The 18,132-nt window shown below is 39.7% G+C and overlaps 1 protein-coding gene across 3 annotated transcripts; it reads left to right on the top strand.

Moving 5' to 3' along the window:
- The first annotated feature begins 3,404 nt into the window (after positions 1-3,404).
- Positions 3,405-16,698, top strand: OSGIN2 (oxidative stress induced growth inhibitor family member 2). Of its 3 annotated transcripts, none has more exons than XM_035546453.2 (8): positions 3,435-3,588; positions 4,117-4,541; positions 5,501-5,721; positions 6,398-6,552; positions 10,225-10,361; positions 12,331-12,522; positions 12,937-13,028; positions 14,885-16,698. In XM_035546453.2, exons 4-8 carry the CDS (start codon positions 6,486-6,488, stop codon positions 15,930-15,932), a joined length of 1,536 nt encoding a protein of 511 aa, XP_035402346.1. In that variant the 5' UTR covers positions 3,435-3,588; positions 4,117-4,541; positions 5,501-5,721; positions 6,398-6,485; the 3' UTR covers positions 15,933-16,698. The 3 variants fall into 3 exon arrangements, with proteins under 3 accessions (XP_035402345.1, XP_035402346.1, XP_035402348.1); XM_035546455.1 differs by having other exon boundaries at positions 3,512-3,588; positions 4,114-4,541; XM_035546452.2 differs by lacking the exons at positions 4,117-4,541; positions 5,501-5,721 and having other exon boundaries at positions 3,405-3,588.
- Positions 16,699-18,132: the final 1,434 nt, after the last annotated feature.

An 18,132-nucleotide genomic window follows, 5' to 3' on the forward strand; every position in this document is an offset into this window, starting at 1 on the left:
TTTTCCTTGTTTCTCATGCCACATTACAATGTGCAGGTTGCACGTTGCCTTCTGTGCATTTGTTGCCTTCTTCAGTTACTCACTGATCATTCTGCATCTGCTGAAGAGGACACAGACCTTTTGTTCCATGTCATGTATCATGGCTTGGGACACCAGTCCCCTGCTCTGATGCTTCCATCCTATACGCCCACAGGATTTTCAGGAATTCTGCAGTGTCAAGCTGGTACTAAACATACTAAATTATCACTCGAGTTGATCACGAGGAAAATGATGGTAAAAATGTTGTTAAAAATAACTTTGTGATTAACAAAAAAGTGGTGTTCCACATATTTTCCAGTATCACTTAATACTTGGGAAAAGATATTTTAAATTCAATTGACTTTAAAAATTATGCACAAATGTGTAATTTTATTACCAATTGTAGAATAATGGGTTTTAGTGAAATACAGGAACTTTAAACTGGCTAATTGGTTAGTATGATTTAAAATGTAAAGAACTGGAATATACCTAGCACCCAATAACTGCCTGAATCTGTAATAGAAGTGAACAGAACAGGAAATGTAAATAAATCCCTTTAAAATATGCTTACTGATTCTATATGGGAGGAAATGTTTGCTATGGATTGGTACGTTTTATTCCCCTCTCTCTAGTTGTTTCCTTAGCGTTAAATCCCTTTTTACTGACAAAGTTACATCTGAAGAAAACATAATTTATCCTGATACAATCATGGACTCAAAATAAGTCCCCATAAAACAAACAAACATAAGCAAACAATCTAACTAAGACATTTGAGAAAACCAGACTAACATGTAGAATTTCAAGGGAACATAACATTTTATTTCCGGGAGAAGTATCTAATCAATTATAACTCCAGCAGTCTATGCAGAATACTATTTCCAGAGAAACTCCATGACTGTTTGTTGGATTCTTAAAATACGATTTTTCCAATCTACCTCATTTGTATTAAAAACTGAAGTTCCAGCATAATATTTTCAATTTTAAATGTAAAAGGATGCTGGGGAAAGACCTCTCCTGTGCGTAGGTGTGGACACAGGTGTGGTTGTTCTTCTCTTTTGCTCAAGGTTATGTCCACAAAGAGAAAAGCACAAACTAGTAATAGTACTAATACTACCAATAGCACTAATAATGGGTGAGGTTCTGTGTTATATTCTAGGGGACCAGATCTGCTGATGGGCAGAAATCAAAGAGACTGTAACCAAAGGCTGTGCGGTACCTAAAGCTGAACACGTCCTTAATGTGGTGATTTTGAAGTCAATGTTATCTGACTCTGCTAGCAACACCTGAAAAACTTTCTCTTGGCCATAGCTAGTTTCCTGGATGCATGAGGTTTCTTTTCCATATTTTCTGTAACTTGTTGCAAAAGAGGACACAATTTTCATAAAACCTTATGAATATTCAAGTGGAGAGAGTTATCTAGTTAAAACACACACACACACACGTAATTTCCTGAACTGAAGGCAATATTTTTTATGGAAGTCCCGATTTAAAATCTTTTGAGACAAAAAGAAAAAAAAAAGGAAGAAGAAAAAAAAAAGAGAAGTTAAGAGCAGCTTGCAGCTTCAGGTTCATATTTCTGGTCTAAAGATGCATGACAGCCACCCTTGGGTAAACGTGAAGAACAATGTGTTTAACTGGATGTGTTTCGTGCTTTGTAAATAGAGATTTTATGTCAAGATTCTCTATTTCCTCAGTAGGACAACCCAGATACTGTGTTCTTTTGCCTCAGGTTTTTATAGTGCATATATCTACCAAATCTAAAGCCATCCTTTCTAGTGGAAACTGGACTGATGCCATTAAACAGTAATTATTTGCTCACTACAGGTATGGCACTCTGTTGAACAAACAATCTAGAGATGAACTGGCCTGTCAGCTACCAACAGCCACTTCAGGCATGCTAACTCTACAGCCTTTTAAGGTCTTGATATTATGGATTTATGAGACAGATTCACATAAAATAACATTTCAAATTGTCAAGTTTAACCCTGCAAAAGGTTGTGATTGTTCTGTAAATAAACAGAGATGTTATGAGCATTCTTTCTCACTGCTTCTTAATATTTTAAGAAAAACAATGGAAGGCACGGGAGTCTCAAACAGCAGGCTGACTGCAATGAGCAGAGGCTGAGAGACCTGGGCCTGCGTAAGATACCGTTCAGGAGATCTTACCAACCTGTATAAATACTAGATGGGAGGAAATGAAGACAGAGCCAGGCCCTTCTCAAGTGGTGCGCAAGGATGGAACAAGTGGCAATGGGCTCAAATCAAAACACAGGAAATTCAACTTGCACGTAAGGAAGCACTTTCTCACGGTGACAGTGCTCAACACCCCAGCAGGTTGCCCAGAAAGGCTGTGGAGCCTCTGTCCTTGGAGATATACTCAAAACCCACCTGGACGTGGTGCAGGGGTTTGAGCAGGGCTTGGACTGGGTGACCTCCAGAGGTCCCACCGACCGCAGCAACTCTGTGACTAGGCAAAGACTACGCAAGCGTACCCAGCTGCAAAATATTTATAATGATAAAATAAATTTTGAAGTAGATAATATAAAGTGTATGAATACTTGTACATAGGTGGGTATTAGTCAATTGGTGGCTGGAAAAGTTTGTAATCTGGTTGGCTTTCTGCTGTTAATTCCCCCATGTGCATTTTACACGTGAAACCCGATTGTGCCACAAAAAGAAAGGCAAGACAGGATGAGAGGCTGGGTGACCACTGTTGGCATTGCAGCGTTGGGTAACGCACTAACAGCACAGCCCTTCCTCACTACTTGCTCCACCTGCCACCGATTCAAAATCTGTGCGAAGAGCACAATTTATTTTTTTTTTCAAGTTTCCGAGCAGAACCACGGCAGCAGCTCCCCCTACACACTTGGCTGCCAGCAGGCACAGGCCCGCGGGCCCAACCGCCGGGACACCGGGCGCTCCTTTCCACCCCTCACGCGTCTCTCAGCCCGGAGCCCCGCGGCCGCCATTTCACAGCACGGCCCGCGGGCGGGCGCCCGGGGCGCCCCGGGCCGAGGCCGCCCGCAGGTATGCCCCTGCCGCCGGGCCGTGCCCGAGCCACCCGCGGCGGCCTGCGGGGAGGGCGGGCAAGGCGTCGGTGTAGGAGGGGCGTCGGGCGGCGATATGGGCTGGGGCAGGCAGCGGCCCTCGTCTTGCTCTGGTACCGAGGGAACCGCTACGGGCTCGGGCGGCCCTCCCTGCGCTCTCTGCCCGCCGCTGAGGCGCTGAGCGCCGCCTCCTCCTCCTCCGGGGAGGCGCGGCGGGGCTGGCAGGAGGAAGCTGCGCCCTCCCTCGCTCCATCCCTTTCCCTTCGTCCCTCCCGGTGCTGGCGGCGGCTCCTCCCTCGGCGTGCGAGCCGCAGCCGCCTGCGAGTGGGGCGGAGGGGCGGCGCGGCGCCGAGCGGGGCCCGCTGCGGTGGTGGAGGTGGTGGCGGCAGGAGGAGGAGGAGGAGGAAGAGGAGGAGGAGCGGGAGCCGCGGACCGGCGCCTCCCCGCAGCCCCGCCGCTGGGCCCCACCGGCGCCCCCCATGCCCGTGTGGTGCTGCCGCTGCTCCTTGGCCGGTCCCGTCAGGTGAGGGGCACCGGGGGGCGGGCGGCGGCCTCCGAGGGGGGTTCGTGGGGCGAGGGGCTGGGGGCTGCCCGCTCCCCGGGCGGCTTCTGGGGCTCGGCGGGGGCCGGGGCTCGGCTCCTGCATGGCTCCGGTGCTGCCGCCTCGGGGCTCCTGCTGCCGGTGGGCAGCGCTCTCTTCAGTCGTTTGATTAAAAAACTAAAATAATAGCCCCGGCGGTGTTAAATTCGCCCCGCGGAGCGTGAGCTTGGGACCGAACGGTGGTTAATTTTTTTTTTTTTTCGTAACGGGTGTTCTGTGAGCAGCCCGCCGCAGGATGCTCGGTTTGTGCGTTTATTGCTGCAAGTACGCAGGGGGCTGGGGTCCGGCACGAGTGCCCCCTGAAAAGGGCTCCTCTGGCGCTGTACCTTGCAGTAAAGTGTGGCAGCTGAAAGGCTTATTCGTTTTTCTTTCAAAGGAAGAAGAGTGTTTACATGTATACTATGTATTTTCTCCTGATGTGTTTTTTTTCCCCTTATCAATTAAAAGTAGTTAACCGAAAAGCACTAAAGAGCAGAAATGACGACGAGGTGCAGAATCCCAGTAACGCAGTTATGCAGTTACGTGGTGAGGCTACCAGAAGGTGAAGCGAGCTCCGGCGTTGGCACTGACTCACCCCCGTGCCCTCTTGCATCTCTGCAGGACCAGAGGCAGTGATATCTTCACCAAATCCCCGCCACTGCAAAGCTGTCTACCAGGAATTTTTATAAATACGAAAACTTCTGGTACTTGCTGGCTTGCACTGTTCAAGGCTTAGGGACCACTAACTCGCATCTTCCTAACTCAGGATCTGACCGGGTTTGGGTATGATGACCTTACAAAGGAAGGACATGCGCCTGACAGCGGTGCTTCATCTGCTGCTTCATAGGCACAATAGCTGAGGAACTGCGTGTTGTATGCAGGCATTTCTGAGCAAGGTTAGCCCCACTAAACCTGTCGGGTAGTTTGCGGCCAGCTTTCAAAGCTGCAGTGTTTTTATTGTTAAAGGTTCTTTGGTAGCCTATAAAGCTGCACATGCATCCTGTAAGAGGGGTTTTGAAGTGTTTGTGTTTCTAGCTTCCATCTAGTAGGGAAGGTATATTAAAATGGCACTAAAACATGCCTACTCTCTGTAAGCCTCTCTTTTGCAAAGCACAGAATACTGTTACCTCAGATAACTTTGAGCAAAGGCTGAAAGATAATACAGTCTGCCTGTACCTATGTGTAAAAAAAGATGAAAAAAAGCAGTATGATAATTAAATGTCTTCTCTTTGCTTTCTTCTCACTTTAATCTAACTTGGAGTTTGTGTTTTATGCATTTCTATTTTCGTGACAAGCTAATGCGTGATGGTAATTCAGTCAAATTACTAATTTGCAAACTTTTTTTCCTGTAGTGCAGGAAATACAGATATAGAGTACTTGCCTTCAGAAATAAATACAACTTCAGAATAGCTTCCCCACTTTATAACAAATGTAACCATCACAGAGCTGTATTAACAGTGTGCCAGTGCTGCTATTGCTGTACAGGTCTCTGTAGCTTTAGTTCCATTTTCCACTGAGGAAGGTCTTTTTGAAATACAGAAGAGAACTTTCAGTGCTGCGGGAGTTGGGGCAGTACGTCATTTATGTGGCTGTGGGAGTTGGATTGATGTCTTCTGCTTTTTGGTCCCATGTAGAAAATAATTCCTGAAATCCTAGAATGGCTTTAATATATGTAGATTCTTAGGAAATAAGTAAGAGTACTCTTACTCAAGTTAATTTCTTTACATTTGTTATTAAAACTGTTTAGGCTGGTAGATTGCAGTATTTTTAATCAAGGAGTTAAGTCTGTGTTTTGAAGATTTAATAAAATAACTGCCAATAACAGATTATTTTTAATTTGTCGTTGCTTTTATAGTTTAGCAGATGAAGTGTGTGCTTCTTCAGTGACCTGGAAAGAATTGAGAAAGAGCTACTAAATAAGCAGCAGATGATCTAAAACAAGTCTTCATAGTATAGAAGCATGTTTAGAGTGAAGAACTATGAGAGGAACCCAAGTCCATGTTGCATAGAGCTGACAAATCTTAAGGAAATGACGAGTGGTGAAAACAGTCTCTCCTACAATAGCTGACCTGAATGGTGCATAGTAATTCCTTTTGTTAACTTCATGGTTAGATAATTCCTTTTGTTAAAGGATTTTCTTAGAGTGCTTAAAACACCATAGGCTGCATCTAGGGTTCGTAGGAATTTCAATTCTCTCCATTTTTGAATCACTACTGACTCTAAGTAGCTTCACTTCTACCTTTCCACAGATTTGTTGATGTGAAGTCTTCTATGTTGCTCAGCAGGTAGGAAGGTGTGTGAATGGCTGCTGTTGTATCTCAGCTGCTCCTTCAGTCTTTGGCTGGCCTTACTGTTGTTAATTGGCTAGGCAGCGTATGCCTCCCCTTTTGGTAAGGATAATGAGAAATGAGGTTTTCTGCGTGGTGGATCAAAATAATGCTTGTTGGTTATACTTTGGCTTTGTGTAAACCGAATTGGAAATCTGTGTCTCAGTGGAGCCATCTGTCCCTTTTGTTATCCTGCCGTAGACTTTCTGGGAGAAAGTAAGCTTTTATTTTAAATCTGCTGTTAGAAAAGCTGTGCTGAAGAGTAAAATTTTTTAGATTGGATGAAACATATCTGTTTTAGTCTTGTTTTCATTAATTCTATAGCTCTTCAAATAAAGTGTCAAAAGCAACTTTATTTTTGTAGAAATTGTTCTGAGTACAACTGTTTCATTTTTAGTTTTCTTCCATCTGTCCTTGTTAATTAGAAATTACAGTGGCCCTGAAACTGAAGGACAGCTTTTGAATTCCTTCGTCCAGTATTTTGGTGACAGCCTTGGGAGGAAGATTAAAAGAATGCCTTTAATAGAAGAAACTGTTCTGCCTGGGGACTCTCTCCTTACTCTGCCTGTAGTAATAATAGGTGAGTTTTTTTTTTTTTAACTCCTGAAATTGTGTCGCTGCCATTGCCTTTATAAACCTGCTGCACGAAGTCATTTATCATTAAATAAATAATGCTTAACGTACTTACAGTGAAGAAGTTCATTAGAGAAATAAAGTTGTTATGATTAATGGTGACATCAAATTATATTAAAAGTCTTGCTACCAGAGTGTATTTTAATTCAGATGGTGACTTGGCAAAATGAGCTGCGTTATTTGGCAGCGGATACATGAGTCTTAACAGAAGAACTGTTTTGATTCTAGCATTGATAATGTAGGGCTTGATTAACATGATACCATGTCTTCTACATCGGGTTGCATGGAGACTGTCGATGTTGCGATGATAGAAACTTGTGGAGTCACACAAACAGTCAAAAGCATGATGTGAAATGTGTGCTGTGTATTGGTTAAATGCTAACCTAGCTCGTTAGTTGCATTTTGCTGTTGCAGCCATCACTAACATCTGAATATTGTCCCATCTTTTCCAAATGGAATCTGTGTCAATTCAACCAGCGGAGAGCAATGCACATTGTCTAGATTAAATAGCTAAAGGCTTGTACTTGTAAAATCTTGCTGAATGACAGCAGAGCAGAGCGGAGCAGGCTCCCTAGGTACGCAGCATAATTGAGACTGCCAGGGTGACTTGTATTGGGCCAAGGTTTTTCAGCAACAGCTGTTCACCAGCTCCTTACTGCCATGACTCAATGAAAGGATAAAGAAAAGATCTGAAGTAAAAGAGGTTTTCAATGATCTAGTTCAAAGCTGTTGGGACTGAAGCAAACCAACAGCTTGAATTGTACCTGCAAACAAGCAGAGATTCCAGAGAATAATGTTTCGACATAATGTGTTCCCAGTAAATCTCTTCAACTTCGAAAGGCTGGTGTTTGTACAGTGCCTGTTCTCAAAGCTCTCTATGACAGCTTAAAATAGTGCTCATGTAACGCATTTACGTGGATGTGACAGACGTGAATCGCTTGCTGAGTTCTGCATCATAGTTGAAGAGCAACAGTTTCCTGGCATTTCATCAACCTTAGTATAGGTTTGCCATATGGCTAATGACTCAGTTTTCACTGTTTAGTTTTGCAACTACGCGTTATGCAAATACCTGTGCTCAATACTTATTTTGTCTAGAACGCTTTCCTATGTGCTGGTACCAAACACAGCTGCCTTGACTATTTCTACTTGGGGTGTGAGTGCGTGTGTGTAAAAAAACACAAATACATTACCCAAATGCTTTTTCACAGATGCATTTGAGAAATTTCTCAGGTTGATCTTCTCCATGGCAGCCTACTATCTCAAGTTAGCTGGCTGTCTGAAGAAGCCTTAGAAGGGATCTAAATGGGTTTTAATATTGTAGTAGAACAACAGAGTTGTGTATGTGTCCCCCATACACACAAACACAGTCTCTACTGGTTTAATCTTCTCTGTGCTATTCCTGTGGAGCTGGAGTTAAATGGTCCTTATTTGAGCTTCTTAGTGCTATCTCCGTGTTGTGCTATTTCAGTCATTAGAAGGAAAAAAGATGGCATGTGTAATAAATTAACCTCATCGTGGAACAAGACTTCTATTGCCCTCTTTAACTTTATCATCCCATTTCTCCCCTGTGTGATGACCAGTTTAAGATACGATTCTTAAACTTGTGCTGTGTAGTGTATTGTAGTACTGTAAAGAGTACTAAGCTACTCTGATAATTTTAAATAGCTTCTGGCTTGTACCTCTTTTGCTCTAGAAATTGGGAAGAAACTGGTAAATTGTATATGAATGATTGAAATTCTAGAATTTGATGCTAGAGCGCTAAATCTAGAGGATATTCTGTGCTAAACTTTGCCATCTTCTGCACTGGTTTTGATCATTGTTGTGTAAACATGATATAGTCTTAATTTTTCATCTGAATAGCAATTAGTCTGGCTGTGCAATTAGTTTGAAGTTGATTGTTTGCTTTTAATTTAAGTGTATAACAATAAACTGCAGCTTGAAGATCCCTGTGATGGAAAACCACAGCTTTCCTTCTTTGCCTTATGGCTCTTACAGTGCACAGGCATTTTTGCATCCATATACTGGTGCATAAAATAGATTGGTGTAAGAGCCTTTAAGGCACCCTGCAGCCTCCCATAGTTGTGCAGGTTCTAGGCCCATGGAAAAAACGTCTTCACTGAAGGCTGATTACAAGAATCAGCCTTTGACTTCACCTGTTAGTAAGCCTTCTTCTCATGGACGATAGCTGTGACAGTACTTACACAGCGTTGCAATCAAGTATGGGATGTCATGCTACTTGGGACCAGGGTGATGAGTGTAGCTTGGTGAAGAAGGGAAAAAGATCTGATGTACGAGGACTGGGAATGAACAGGTAAAAAAACATGGTCTGTGCAAACCGTTGGGGAATTTGAGGTCTGAAAAATCAGAAAAGTGAGGAGACAGGCATTGGAGAAGTGGGACTGGGAACAGAAGATGGAAACAACGTGCCCAGAGATGATGGGGAACAGGAGGCAAAGGGTGAACGCTAGAGATCAAGAGTTGGAATGACAGGAAATAAAAACTAGCATCCTAACAATGAGTGCTATATAAAAGCACGAATAAATTACTAACTTTAGCCTAGAATTTGAATAGTGTGTAGTAAATACCATGCATGCCACTCTAGATGGAAAACAAATGCAAAATACTGAATAGCGCCTCATTAGGAGAACACTGTGCTTTTCATTCAGTTAATGAGGAAGAGGAGCGATAGAAATAGCAGTACAGAGTCACTTGTGCTATTCTGCAGAACTTAAACATCCTTTTCTGATGTTAGCTTTCCCTGGATTTGGATGTTTGACCTTGCAACATGAACATTACTTCTCTATTTGCACGTTAAAATATGATCCCCTGCTTTGTCTAATACTAGTCAAACAAATAGAAATACTTACCTTATGGTAACATTTTGGCTCCATGCATTTCACATCTTTAATAACCATTTGAAAGTATGTTAGTCTATTAAAATTACAATAATTCACATAAATGAATTGTAAAAAGCTATAAAACAAAGTGGATGTAGAAAGTTTGAATTTATATTGTTGCTGTTAAACATATGGCTGAATGTGGTTTTAAACATTTCTTGTACTTTACCACATCTACTATGTTTTTACCTTATTATGTTGTGTATATATAGTTTCTCATGCTGACTTGAACTATTTTCAGCTTTCTGTTTTTTTTCTTCCTTTTATTTTATGGGTAGACCTAAAGAGCACATACTCCAGGTTGTCTTTGTTTTGTGTCTTACAGTATGTAGTGTAAGTGGGAACACAAAGTTGTAAGGTGGTAGCAATACTCGGATATTACTGTGATTGACATGTAGAGCAGATCTCTTCCATCTTCCAGATCATTTTCACACAGGAACAGCGAATCTGACATACTGAATTATTAAATCACTTTATGTGCATTTTTTTCATAGTGTAAAACAGTCATACATACATTTCTTACCTGAAAAAGATTGTGCTTGGCTTATTTGGAGGAAATTCCTGTGGCAGGCTTTATTTTCCTGTGAAGATTGTAAGCTGCTTTCAATCAAATCGTATTGCATTATACTACTTCACTGAAATGTTGTTGCTGCTTATTGGATGACTTAGTAAAACTGTCAGTAACCTAAAGTTTCTAAAACAGTTACTTCTTTCTTTAATAGGAAATGGACCTTCAGGAATTTGTCTTTCGTACCTGCTGTCTGGATACAGGCCATATTTGTCTCCTGAAGCTGTACATCCAAACCCCATTCTACATACAAAACTAGAAGAAGCTCGACATCTTTCCATTGTTGATCAGGTAAGCTTTTGTTGCCATCTCGTCCAGATCTTTTCTTTCTACAAGCTAGATTATGAATCAGTAGTCTTTCTTTAATGATCCTATTTAAAATGCTTTTGCAGCTTACACAAGTAGTGCTGTGGATGAAAAAGACCTAAACACTCGCACCCCACAAAGAATTAGACAACAATAAAGCTCAGTAACTGTGTGGCCTCAAAAAACTAGCTTCACTCCTTAGCCTCTGCTTTTCTTACCTGTAAAATAAAGAGCAGTATATACCTTCTTCAGTGGCTCATAACAAATTATGTGTAGGACACTTTAGATGAAAAACAGTACATTTTAAGAAGTGGGTATCCCCCCCAGAAAAATGCAGATTGCAGAAAAAAATATGCATAACCAGCCCAGTTAGCTTATCATGTTTCTAATGCGTTAATGAGTTACTTTGTTCTTCTGTTGATTTAAATGAAATCAATTCGTAATCACTTTATCCAAGGCTGGTGTGTGTTTGTGGTGTTTTTGTGATTCTTTAGAGACTTTTCCTTGTTTGTGGTGGTTTTTGGTTTTACAGTGTGCCCTTTGTTGTGTTTTTATTAGTTGCCAGAAGTGTCTAAAGCATCGCTTGGTCAGTGAATAGCTGACTCAGGAATTCTAGCTTTCATGTCCTAGAACATTTGGGCACTATTGTTAAAGATTGAAGAATACATGCTGCTAACATACTTCAATTTAAAATATTCCCAAATAATACAGTTCTCATTAAGACTTCTTTTTTTTGTAGCATTAGGGACATGTAGACCAAACCCATTTTTCTTTTCTGAACAGTATGCATCCTTAAGTGTTTGTGTTCACAACTTCACAACTGCTGCTGTTTGGTATCTGTTATACTTGTATACTTCTGGTTTTCCTATTCCATTTGAACAGTTAAATCTTCTCCTTTATTTTTCTCCCCATTTGTCCGTTTGTTTGCTGTATTATCATTTTCTACTCATCTCACTGTACTGCTGATTGATTACTCCCTATGCAATCAGTGAGTGTATTGCCCATTTGACTATAATTTTTTTGAAATACAACCATGCACGTCTGTCGCGGAGAAGTAGGTATTGTTTAACTTTGGTTTGGAGCTTTTTGGTTGTAGTACTCTGCCATTTGCGTGTAATGTTGACCTTAAGTTTCAAGGTTTGTTTTTTGGCTGGAAAGTAGGTTGACTTAGCTTTTGGCTATAGGTGTTTCATATACTTCATCCTCCCTCTCTCCCCTGCATTTTCTCCCAGTTTAGGCAGCTAAACTTGTCTTTGTCAGCAAAAAGTTGGCTTTATGGCCATTTTTCTCTCCAGATTTTTATTCTCTTTTTCAAACATTTGCCCTTGCATTGCAGTGTTTCTAGATAGGAGAATGTTGCTGGCTAATAGATGCTGAAATATGAAAACATTTTTAGAATGTTCTAGAAATAGTTCTCAAGATGAACTGCTTTGTAAAGTGTAATTCTAATTAATTTTTAAAATCAGTGCTTCCAATACTGCGATTATTTCAAAATGAAATAAACTTGCTGGTAGAACTACACACGAGCAGTCAGACGACCCTTTTCTGCTTGATCTTTAAAATGATGTCTTTAGGTTTCCATTTTGCTTTATCAAAATGAGACTCCTAGAAATACTAGCAATTCTCTGTTAAAAGCAGTCTGTTATCTATAAATATAAACACTATTAAGTTACTCTGTTCTCTAAATGTGTGTCCCAATCTTTCGAATAATGCCCTGCCTTGGTATTACTGCACTAGCACATAATTCTCAAATGGCAAAAATCTATTATATAAAAAGTTAGAGAAGAACTGAATCGTGGCAGTTATTTCTAAAAACTATCTTGATTTAATTTCTACGCTCCGTATGTCTACTTAAATGCAACTTGAACTAATTGTGTTTTCTGTATATCAAATTCAATTTCTGTACGTCAGAAGAGCATGATAAACAGTGAAAATTGTAACTCTCGTACTTCAGGATCTAGAGTACCTGTCTGAAGGCCTCGAAGGACGCTCTTCAAACCCAGTTGCTGTGCTTTTTGATACACTGCTTCATCCTGATGCTGACTTTGGGTATGACTACCCACCAGTTTTGCACTGGAAGCTAGAGCAACATAATTATATTCCCCATATAGTGCTTGGTAAAGGACCACCTGGTGGCGCTTGGCATGTGAGTAAATATTTTATATTACCGTATGGTAACTTGATAATTTTGTGGTCTAGGAATTTTCTTGCTAAGGTGGTTTTAGATGGTAATGGCAATTTCATTTACCAAAGGTCAAGTATGTTAGAGATGAAACATTACCCTTAATTTTGGGAATCGTCACCATGACTGCTGTCTTATGTTTTTTATCAGTTTAATTATACTAAAGAGTATTCTCTGACTTTTTTCATACTGTTTCCAGCTGCTGTTATACAAAATCTTAAATCTTAATGCGTTCATATCCTGTTGCTTTTATGCTTTTCTCTTGTTTTGTGTTTTTATAAATAACTTGCTTTTATTTTCCCTTTCACTTGTTCTACTTTTACATAAAAGTATCCATTTGAAATTTATCTGGTCATGTCTCTTGTTTTTCTTTCATAGTCCATGGAAGGCTCTATGCTAACAATCAGTTTTGGAGACTGGATGGAACTACCCGGACTCACCTTTAAGGAGTGGGCAGCTAGCAAGCGCAGGTAGAAATGCTGCATAATGTATTTGGGAGACATACAGTTGCTGTAAGATAGATAACACTATTTTAAGAACTGGAAAACATTCAAGCTTCATTGTTTACAGGAATGCTTCTTTTTTAGTTTATTAAATTGCCTGATGGCACTAGAAACAATACTGCTGTGCGTACTCTGAAAGAAAATTGACAGTGGTTGGACAGAATAATGGCTTTGAGTGCATGAGAAGCATACATACTAGCAGTAGTGTGTTTTAACAACATTTCTCAAATAAGTGCTGTTACTGTAAGTAGTTTTAGTCATTTAAAATCTACGGAAGTATCACAAGTTCCTCTTTCACTGTGGATGTCCCTTAAGTTGCTGTGCACGGTAGCTTTCTTGTAATTCAGGAAGTCACTATTTTTCAGCTTTCGCTTTACAGACAAAGCTGCAGCATCTAAAATGTTGCAGTCTATCACTTGTACTGTTGAGAATAATTCATTACTTCCCAATGTTATTTTCTTGTACATTTCTTGGAAAACATTTTAAACAAAAACTGTCTCCTACGATTTCATGGCCTTTGCTTCAAGGATACAACTAGTTCACAAATGCCTGTGTCAACAGATGAACTTTACATAGGCTTTTTCTAAAATTTCAATTTTCCTGACTTTATTCTAATTAAAGGAAGCTGTTGTTTTGAATTGGGCATGTGTCTTTGAGCAGCCTGTTACTCATTTCAGGACAGCATAGTGGAGAAACCGTACCTTTGTTCGTTAGTCGCTTTTTTAGCGAGATAGTCTTGCCTCCATATGAACTGAAATCCCATAAACTGCTTATTATCTGAAGCTAATTTGTTGATATTATAATTTTCAACAATACTAAAAAAAAGAAATGCTGACCAGTTTTACTACAATTAAACAAGCATATTAAAAAATACTGATAATTAAAACTTGTAGTCATGTGAAATGGTTTCCTTAAAACAGGTGTCATACTTGCATCCAACCTCTCTAATAAATATCAAGTTTTCAGAGCAGCGTATGTACTTTTAAATGTTCAGGTTACTGTTTTGTTAATCTGTTAGGGTAAGTAACCCAATCTCTTGTAAACATGCTTCAAAGTGTAATTCTGTGGCTATCCAATATTCACTACTGTTTCTTTTGGCTTCGTAGAGCTTACTTCTAAAGAAGCAGCAAAATTCATGCAACTGTTCAAAACAATTATACTTTCAGCTTAAATTCTTTGTAAATACAGCAATAAACATGAAAAGCATAGATGTAATACCAGGATTCCAGTGCAAGAATGTTTTTATTGGGCACTTGACTATTGTAATCCTATTCACGTGTATTAACGTTCTGTGTGATGCTTGCTTTTTTCATTCCTGTGGGACTTAACTCTGTGATATGGAACTACTTATTTTGATCCTTAACTGAACTTGCCTGTACTAAAAGGAGAGGTCTTTCGAGTCGAGTATTCTTCAATATACTTCAAAGCTGGCACTTACTTCAAGTAACTAAATAGTTTGTATGTTGGCATTGAGTACTGTTTAGCCAGTATTATATTGTTGGTGGTCATGATGTTAAACTGGCTTTGTAAAACGCTTCCACATAGACCTACTGTGATACTGCAGGGTATTTATGCTTAATTTGCTCATCACCTTAGCATTTTACAATGTAAAGAGTTGATTATTTAAAAAAAAAAAAAAAGCTTGTCTTGTGTATCAAGAATCAAGACAGCAAATAAAACTAAGTTCAAATATATTGAACTCTGTAGTTAAACTGAACAGATTCAATCCTCTTACATCTGAGTGTCATGGGGTATATCATATATGATGTTGAAACTACTGTTAAGATGTTAATATTAACCGGAGCCATTCAATTCTGTTTCAGAAATATAAAGAATGACCGAGTAATACCAGAAGAAATTGCTTGCTATTATAAACACTATGTTAAAGTCATGGGCCTCCAGAAGAATTTCAGAGACAATGTTTATATAACATCAGTATCCAGACTTTATCGAGGAGAGGATGATGAAGATAGAAGTCAACTAAGTGAAGATATTTCAACGCAGCATTTGGAAATGGAAGATGGACAGAAATCACTGATCAAGCGAAACTGGGAAGTCAGAGGTTATCAGCGAGCGACGGATGGTTCTCATGTGCCCTTCTGCCTCTTTGCTGAGAATGTGGCTCTTGCCACTGGAAGCTTTGATTCTCCTGGCCGACTACAAGTTGAAGGAGAAGACTTTCCTTTTGTGCTTCATTCCATGTCTGACTTCGGGGCTGCTATCAGCAAAGGAAAGCTACGTGGGAAAGCAGACCCTGTATTAATTGTGGGTGCCGGACTTACAGCGGCTGATGCAGTACTGTGTGCCTACAACAACAACATCCCAGTAATTCACGTGTTTCGTAGAAGAGTTACTGATACAAGCCTGATTTTCAAACAGTTACCTAAAAAGCTTTACCCTGAGTACCATAAGGTCTATCATATGATGTGTACTCAGTCACACACTGTGGACTCTAATCTGCATTCTGCTTACACTAGTTTCCCTGAACACAATGTACTTTCCTTCAAGCCTGAAATGAAGTGTGTTCTTCAGAGTGCCTCTGGACTGAAGAAAATTCTGAAGTTCTCTGTAGCCTTAGTTCTGATAGGTTCTCACCCAAACCTTTTCTTTCTAAAGGACCAAGGACATAGCATAGGTCACCACTCAAATCAGCCCATCACATGCAAGGGGAATCCTATAGAGATCGATCCATATACTTATGAATGCACTAAAGAAGCAAACCTCTTTGCTTTAGGTCCTCTGGTTGGAGACAACTTTGTACGGTTTTTAAAAGGAGGTGCATTGGGCATTGCACGATGCTTGGCGATAAGACAAAAGAAGAAACATGAATTGATTGAAAGTGGGGATGGAGGAGGTGATGGGGTACCTTAAATAAGGCATTAGAAACTTTCACATACGAAATTAGACGTAGTCTAACAAAATACTGACAGCAAAAGTTGTTAGCAGTCATATTTCTGTATACAAGTAACCTGTACTTGTATTGTTCAGTAAAGGATGCTAATACCACTATACTTCCTTTTCAAAATACAAAAATTTGATCTGCTGTTACAACTGATCTCTACTCCACTGGAATTACTTCCAGAGAAACAGAAAATGAGACTAACTGCTATTGACCTGCCTGTCATCTCTTGCTCAGCTTGAAAGAGCAGACTTCCTCTGGGAAAAGCAATGCATGCCAGAGGGGGTTTATCTTGTAGTGTCAAACCTGACAAAATATTCTTATCCTGAAATTAAGATCATTTTTAAAAGCAGAAGACTCCTAGTACAAAGTGATTCTTGGTCCCAAAGCAAATTTGGAGCCTTCTGCTTGAAGTGAGGATTTTATTTATTTGCCATAGTAACACAGGAAGAATGAGCACTTAATAAAATGGTCTTTACTATGCGAAGGATTTCTGTAAGCTGAGAAGTATTGGTCAACAGTTCCAAATTATTCAACTTGGAAATTGGAATAAAAGAACAGGCATTCCCGTTTAATCTTCAGTGCATGATTTGACAATTCATTCATATTTTTTCACACTATGCCTAGATTTTGGTGAGTGCAGAAAGACTATGACATGAAATGTTCCCCTTCAGTGATGTGTATGTTCTGAGAATACTCATCAACATAAACAATAAAGTACTGATGTAAGTGCTCTTATTACAGTGTCAATATAATGAATAGTGTACTACTGAAAAAGAAATCTAAGTACATGAGAAAGCTTTTCAGTTTTTTGCCTTTTAGCTCAGGAAGGTTGAATGGGATCACTTGAGTGATGAAGGTGGGTGGTAGTTATTAGTGTCTCCCATTTGCCCAAGTACTGGTTGTTTTTTCCTCCTAGATCAGCACGTAACGCAAACTATTTTGGTCTGCATTTATTTTGAAATGTCATGGAAAAGGATTATACTCACAGCCAGCTTAAAGAAAACAAACATAGTTCATATAAAATATTAGTTTGCTATAAAATACAAAGATTTAACAGGTACCTACCTCTGAAGTTTTGCGTTTCTGCTCCATAATGTAAGGCCTGGATTTTTGTTTATCTAAACACGCTCTAGGGTTATCGGCTGTAGCAAGGTAAGCAACAGCCAGTTAGAAAATTATCATCCAGAACTCTCAGTAGATTAAGTGCTTGGTTTTGATTCATTACCACACACTTTAATTCAGGTCCAATGTGATAGAATAGATGGTACTACATTTAGTTTTTCATTTGGTTTTCATTTTCATTCTGTGTTGAAGAATATCACGTTAGTTTAAGATACTGTATTTGCATGATTAAAATCTCCATGTTAGAACTTGAGCAGATTTTAAAAGGAAATAAGTCTTAGGCTTAGACTTTGTGAAACTACTAGTGCTTGCTGGTATCCCAGCTTATTTTCCCAAGTTGTAGATATCTATATGCAACAAATGCCTGCGTTCTGTGCCAACCGAGTTATTGGGTTCTGTGACTACTGCTGGCTTTTGTGTGTCTGAGTAAGGTAATCAGACTTGCACAGACTTTAGTTGACAAGGCTAAGTACACAAAGATTAAAATGACTTTTTTTTTTAATGGAAGGCAAAAGTCATTTATGAAATGATGCTGCTACTGATAAATTTTAGTTTAGAGCCAACTGAATAGCATAAATGCAAACTAAGGAAGGCAGACTTTATTTTCTGCATTGCTTACAAGGTTGAATTTAACCATACATTTTCAGTAGTTAAGATTTTTTTATACTGATTTGAGCTGGCTTTAATTATGCTAAATCCTAGGCTTATTTATAAATGAACTGAAATTCTATAATTAGCCTTCTTTAGCAGAAACTGTATGTATATATCAATCTATCCTAAACCTGTGATACCTAATCATTTTAACTGAGAATTGGTGTTTCAAGTGATAAATACTTGATTATAGAACTTTATTGCAGTTAATATATTGGGAATACATCTGCACTGTGATGAAATTCCTTCAGTTTTTGTATAAATATACATTTCTAAATACGGCATATTGCAGCATGTTAGAGCGTGTCCCTTTGTCACCTGAATCAAAATGCCAACAAAACAAGGGAAGCAAGGAAGGAAGAGGTCCAAACAGCCAAATCTCTAGCCTCAGCTGCT

The sequence above is a fragment of the Cygnus atratus genome, chromosome 2, assembly GCF_013377495.2.
Source record: "Cygnus atratus isolate AKBS03 ecotype Queensland, Australia chromosome 2, CAtr_DNAZoo_HiC_assembly, whole genome shotgun sequence".
Classification (NCBI taxonomy): domain Eukaryota; kingdom Metazoa; phylum Chordata; class Aves; order Anseriformes; family Anatidae; genus Cygnus; species Cygnus atratus.